At 38.0% G+C, this 6,389-nt stretch overlaps 1 protein-coding gene and 1 long non-coding RNA gene across 2 annotated transcripts in view; one reads left to right on the forward strand and one right to left on the reverse strand.

Annotated features, from left to right (window-relative positions):
• Nucleotides 1-2,655, reverse strand: part of zgc:101858 (3-oxoacyl-[acyl-carrier-protein] reductase FabG) — an 8,002-nt gene extending 5,347 nt beyond the window's left edge. Inside the window, exons 1-3 of the mRNA XM_014024016.1 lie at nt 2,557-2,655; nt 2,258-2,413; nt 875-1,053 (exon numbers count right to left, since the gene is read on the reverse strand). Coding sequence (XP_013879470.1) covers nt 875-1,053; nt 2,258-2,413; nt 2,557-2,580 — 359 coding nt within the window. The 5' untranslated portion in view covers nt 2,581-2,655. The remainder of the gene's footprint in view (nt 1-874; nt 1,054-2,257; nt 2,414-2,556) is intronic.
• A 553-nt stretch (nt 2,656-3,208) lies between these two features.
• On the forward strand, nt 3,209-6,033 carry LOC106528765 (uncharacterized). Its single transcript, XR_001311540.1, has 3 exons — nt 3,209-3,285; nt 5,616-5,689; nt 5,778-6,033. It is a non-coding gene; the product is annotated as an uncharacterized LOC106528765 (long non-coding RNA).
• Nucleotides 6,034-6,389: the final 356 nt, after the last annotated feature.

The raw sequence follows: 6,389 nt of genomic DNA on the forward strand, positions 1-6,389 counted from the left end.
AGAGTATGCTACACACTGCAGTTAGCTAACGTTTTCACCAAGTGATTACTATAAAGCTTTGTGGGAATTTGTTGGCACCGGGGTGAAGTTTATCATTTCAAGTTCATCATTTACCCAGAATGCTTTGTGTGTAAATAAAATGGCCCCGTCCGTGTAATATATTTTTAAACTTTTAGTTTAAAAATTATAAAAACTGAACATCCTACAGTACTTTTACAGTCTTTATTTTACAGTTAAAGTATATGTTTATCATATAAAGTCTAATGTTACAACAAATCGGGGATCCCTTTAAAACTTACTGTGATGGAATTTGTTGGGGAGTAGCTAGGAATAAAAAATGTAGTTGTGCCCACATAGGAAAAAAAACTAGCAAGAGAAAACCTTTGACCATATTAGGTCAAATGTTGCCTTCCAAAGGATGCCAAAAAAAAGATAAGAATGATCACATGCCGATTGTCGATGCTAATCCCTTATTAGGCTAACCACTAATGCTAAATCTAAATTAATAAAGGGTTATATTACAGTCATTTTTAGACATACACAGTTTTTTTTTTCAATTGTATACAGTACAGTGGTATCAGAGAACAATCTTTAACAAAATCTAAATGCAAACACAAAAGACCTCGACTCATTTGTCAACTATTTGAGGGTGGAACCTGGGGTGACCAATCAGGTGCCAGAGGTGACGCTTGCCACTTTTCTGGCTCCGCCCCTGAGCAGAACAGACTCATTTTTAAAACATATTTATACAAAATGTCTCTCGGAAACACAAGCTGTTCGTCAGCCAATCAACACCTAGAGTGGAAAATATGTTAAAAAACAAAACAAACAAAAATAACCCACATCCAACTATTACTGGTTTTAATATTCTTACCTGACATTGACGTTCATCACCTTGTCGTACTGAGCCAAGTCTTCGGTCTCGATGCTGCCCATTGCCAGGATGCCCGCGCTGTTAACCAAAACATCCAGCCGGCCGAATCGGGCGATAGTTTGCTCCACCGTTTTCCTCACTGTCTCTTCATCGGTCAGGTCTCCGGGAACGAGCAAGGGCTGTGCAAAATTACAGCCGGGTCAGTTCGGCTTTTACGTAGACTTTTTAATCACCTGTTGAATGTTAAGGTTGAGTGAATTTGTTGTTTTGTGTGCTCAAGTCAACTTCAATCAAGATAGCTGCCACAACTAATTAACAACTCCATCAGTCCTACAAATATTGACCTAAGATTGGTTTTGGTAGTAGCTGAGACTAGTTCCCAACACACATTCAGAGCAGTAACAGATTGTGCAAGATCTTACAAGTAATTTAGCAGTAACATGTTATAATTTAAATGCAAAAGTAATTCAAAATCGTACTGTATTTACTAGTGCTGGGCGGTATACCGTTTTGTACCGAATACCAGTTTTTATTTTTGTTATATGAATTTTCTGAATACCGGACATAACAGTTTAAATAGCCTGAACATTATGGAACGTTTCGTCGCGACCGCCAATGAGCTGTTTCCTGGGGGACAGTTTTCCTCGCAGCACCGCTATGTGCGTTAGCATGCTAATGMTATTGTTGAACAGCTTCAGAGGCGGGTGGCGATTTCGCTGCTTATATTGACTGACTTTAAAAAAAACATCCCGTTTTTGCCGTCGCTGAATGTAGTAAACACATTTTCAGTGACGTGCACAGTTAGATTAATGCACGACGTTAATATGGAGACGTTATGCTAATGGAGACTTAACGCGGTTCTARTGTGAAAAGCCCGGGGAAAGTAGTTTGTAATGGAATTGGAATTGACTGGTGTGCAAGGTGAGTCGTGCTGATAATCTTTATTAAATAACATAAAACAATAAACCCGATCATAAACTTTTCGTAACCCTCCTCCTTCACGACCGGATCAAAATGCGTGATTACTGTCTACAACCAGGAGGAGAAAAGACACACAGAGGAGGGAAACAGCGACACAGACAGAGGTACAGTAAAAGAAAAATAAGTTAATAAGCAGTGTTTGTACATTTTATTATCAGCTGACATGTGATGAAAAGAAAAATACCGTCAAATACCATCAAACCGGTGTAAATGTTGAAAATACCGTGATATAATTTTTTGGCCATACCGCCCAGCTCTAGTATTTACATATAAATGAACATTTTTTTGATATATAAACAGAATTTCAGCATGCTAAAATATGTCACATTAGCAAATGGTTTTGTTCCCTTTTTGGCATCCTGTCACTTTATTTACATTGTGGGGTTATTTATGTTCGTGTACCTCTGCAGCTCCACACTCCACGCACTGTTTGGCGACTTTCTTCAGGTTTTCCACGTCTCGGCCGTTCAGAGCCAACAGGGCTCCGAGTTTAGCGAACACGAGGCTCGTTCCTGCGCCGATACCCGAACTGGCTCCTGTTATCAGGGCCACTTTCCCCTTCAGGGAAGACACAAACATAAGTTGGATAAAACCACTAATGTTACTTATCTAACAACATAAACGAGCAAATAAAATGACTGTTCATGCAAAATAATAATAATAATCATTATCATTAGGCAGATTGAAGCACGTAAACTTACTTTAAACGCCTCGTCTGAAGCCATACCTACGAGTTTAGCAAGTCCAGAAGCACAGAATCATACAGCTAGATAAGCTGAGGCGGAGTTTCCGGCATCGTCACACGGCGGCCATCTTGCTACAGACAATAGCACTAGCTGTAGCTGTGGAAATTGTGAGTGATTTACACAAACAAAAATACGCTTTACTCGCTGAAATCTTGATGTATTTACAAACAGTTTGGTTTGTCACAAAGCTTATTAACGTGGCTATGATTTGGGCTAGTTACACATGTTGAGAATGCAGCTTTTATTTTAAAAAAAACTATTAATTGTGTTGCATATTCACAGCTAGCTTCTTGTGAATGTTCTTGTTATCAAGGCTGGTCAATATTTTAAACTCATAAGCTAAGTTTTCCCGAGACCAGTAATGATTTAATGACAAAGTAATCTTTTTTTGTTTAAATGACAATTTTAATCATGATTGTATTTATAGCAGGCTAATAAAAAGCCAATGGTTAAGAGCTAGCTAGTAATTCTAAGTTTACCGGCAATTTAAAATGGTCAGGAGCTCTTTGTTTTTAACGTAACTGAAGCTGCACCTGATTTACAAGCAGRGTGGTTTGTTAAAAACTAATTACTGCTTTGTGTTTACAGAAGTAAACCTCCACAACATGCCTGACTTCTGTGCAGCAAACAGATGTTCTAACAGCTGTAGCACCAAAACAAGACCCTGTGGATCAACTTTCACCTGTAAGCTCTGTGACAGAATTATTACTAGTTATACTGTTGTAAGGGTCAGCTTACACTTCTTATAACAAGGTTATAAGAGTAATTTAATTAGCAAGGATCTCTTTTAATGTTTGGATAAACATTTCTTTAGTGCAAGWATGAATGGACACAAAAAGTAACTCTCAGTCAGTGAATGTTGATTTGAACCATAACATGCGATCATTTATTTTACAAATCATACAAAATTGACTATCGAGTACACCTGATTGTGAACAATTAATAAAAGATTTGGGACCAACAATAACAAGCTTTTAACTTCTTAATTGTTAACCACACTTACATAGAAACACAAACGTCAGCTTAGATGTTAAATACCAGACATTTGAGGCTGTTTACCTTAGGAGTTGGCAAGGGCAAGGTTAAGAAAAAGGTTGAAGAAAGGTGTTAGCTTTTCTACTCTTTATCTTAAATAATGTGGGTTTTAACCAGAAGGGCGAAGCGTTCTGTGCTCAGCTTTGGTCAGACCTCGACGTCACACACAGCCAGCTTTTACCTTGAGATGATGTTCTGTCACCTGCCAGGTAGGTGGGGGCGCTGCCGGAGAATCTGTCTGTAGACCGTCGAACAGGGGACCCCAAGGCGTGTTTTGTTGACTCGTTTACGTCCACGTCAGCCGTAGGGCTGCCACAAACGATTATTTTAATAATAGATTAATCACCGATTATTTGTTCGATTAGTCGACTAATTGGATCATACGTTAATTGAATATAAAACATAGAGCTTATCACATCAGAATGCAGCTGCTATTGTATATCCATGGTTAGATTTTAGCTATATGCTAACTAAAAATAATTGCTGTGGAAGGTAAGTTCTGCTCTGCAGATATTGTACAGGTTTCTCTTTCATTTTCTTAAAATGATCCCACACTTTTGAGCTCTGTTGTCAGGTAGCCATGATACCAGAGCCTGTCTGTATAATGTCTTGTGACGTCCACGGCCTACCCCAGTTACCACTACTGTGCATGTGTGTCAAGGACAGAAAGGCAGATGTGGCAGTGGAAGGTGTCAAAGCAGTTTGGAGAGAAAAACAAAGTAAAGAACAGCAACAAAAAAAAGAAAACGATTAATCGATTATCAAATTAGTCATCGATTATTTTAATAATTGATTAGTCATCGATTAATCGTGGCAGCCCTAGAGCGGTAACCAGAAGACAAGGCCTCGACTAGAACCCAGGTTGTAAATAAAACTTCCGTCTGGAGAGTTTCTGAAGGTGGATAAACCAGGCGTGGTTTTCCACACTGTGAGGTTTCCCCGTTGGCGTGAAGGGGCCAAACCTGACACAGTTTTCAGCTTTTGATTCCCCGGAGAGAATCTAGCTGTCACAGTGACTGACAGCCGTCAGTCACCTTTTCTCACTCTCTTTCTTTTCTCTGTACTAGACGGGCGGAAACTGTTAGTTCCTAAAAGCTTAGAGAATCTATGGTCCGCCCTCCAGAAGGTTAGATTAGAAAAAGAAATTATCAAGGAAAGTGTTAGTTTCAGAGCTCGCTGTGCCTCCTGAAACAAAACAAAGATTATTGCTGCTGCTGTGTGGTTCAGAACAACACATTTCATGACTTATTGAAATTATCTGATGAGCACTTATTTAWAACATAACTGAAAGAAAAATGAATTGCTTCAAGTTCAAAACATTTGRAAATATGATTCAGACAAGTAAAACATTGATATTTCATCAACTTAAACCATAAAGATTATTTTAGTTAAATAAGAATTTTTCCCACAGAAAAACCATACATAGCTGAAATCATACTGAGGGAGAAAAGAGATCTGTCCTCTCTTCTCCTGTAACTTTGATAAACATTCTCTGATTATCAAAATGCGTAATACTTTCAGTTAAGAGAACAATAAATCAAATAAGAGAAGATTCTTCTGTTTATTATCTGATTTGGAAGGAAAGTGGCCTTGGGTGGCCTAAATACAGTTGTAAGTGGAACAGAGTTTTTGTCCATTCGAAGGCTCATCAGAGGACTGAGAGTCCAAGACAGTTCTGTGCTAATTTGACTCGAGGTGACCCCTACACCGTGGATCTGTGCACAACACAGGTTATGCTAATTAAGAACAGTGGGACTATGTGAGATAAAAGTATTGACCCAAGGCTTTTTTGGATATTCTCCTATAATTTGTCGTTCAGTCTTTCTTTTGAACACCATTTTTATAGATCATAGATATCATAAATATAATATATAATTAAATGTCACACTTCAGTAGTTATTTCCACAAGTTTAGGAATAAACAATGTTTTGTTGATCACAGCACATTTTAGACACGTTTTTCACTCGTGTTTATTTTAGCAGGTAGAAACAAGAAGCACAACCACATGTAGAAGAGTTGAAGACGACCTGCAGATGAACCTCGGTCTGATGCTGTGAGTATAGATTGATTTACGCTCACAATTGATAAGTGAATATTGAACTGTTAACTATTTAATTTCCACATTACTATTATTTGTATAGTTTTCCAAAGCAACAGGGGGCCACTGGAGAGAGGTGAAAGGAGTCCTCTGATCACCCGTACACACTGCCTGCTGTCTCAAGGCTTCACACACTAAACTGAAGGAGCCACAGCCTGAGAGAGGAAACTGCAGCTGGAGAAGTCTAATGGCTTGACAAGAGGGCCAAGAAAAACTGTAATATGTGTAAAGAGGACTAGACTCAGGTATATATTTAATATAAATAATAAAACAAATCAGTTGTGCTACATTTACTCAAATTTTTTGGTGGTTGTTGGTTTATTGAAGGCAGGCAGACGTCTCTGAAATGAATAGATGTAGTCCAGACCAGTTTAAATCTAGTTCAGACATGGTTTAATCCTGGTTTTCAATCTGGTAAAATGACATCCATTAAAAACATTTAGTTCTGATTCAGGCTCGTTTTTAGTGAAAGAAAATTTCCCATAAGGCCAAAAAGAGTTGGGTCAAACTTCCTGTTGTTACCTTTATGTTCTGTGTGGATGCATTTTTTAAAATTTTTAAGTAAGTCTCTTGAATGTCTTGTTATTTTCAATAAATATTTTATGTTCATTGTGAATTAATTACATGAGTGTAATATGATTTCTGTTGAATGGAG

The sequence above is a fragment of the Austrofundulus limnaeus genome, unplaced genomic scaffold (genome assembly GCF_001266775.1).
Source record: "Austrofundulus limnaeus strain Quisiro unplaced genomic scaffold, Austrofundulus_limnaeus-1.0 Scaffold403, whole genome shotgun sequence".
NCBI lineage: Eukaryota > Metazoa > Chordata > Actinopteri > Cyprinodontiformes > Rivulidae > Austrofundulus > Austrofundulus limnaeus.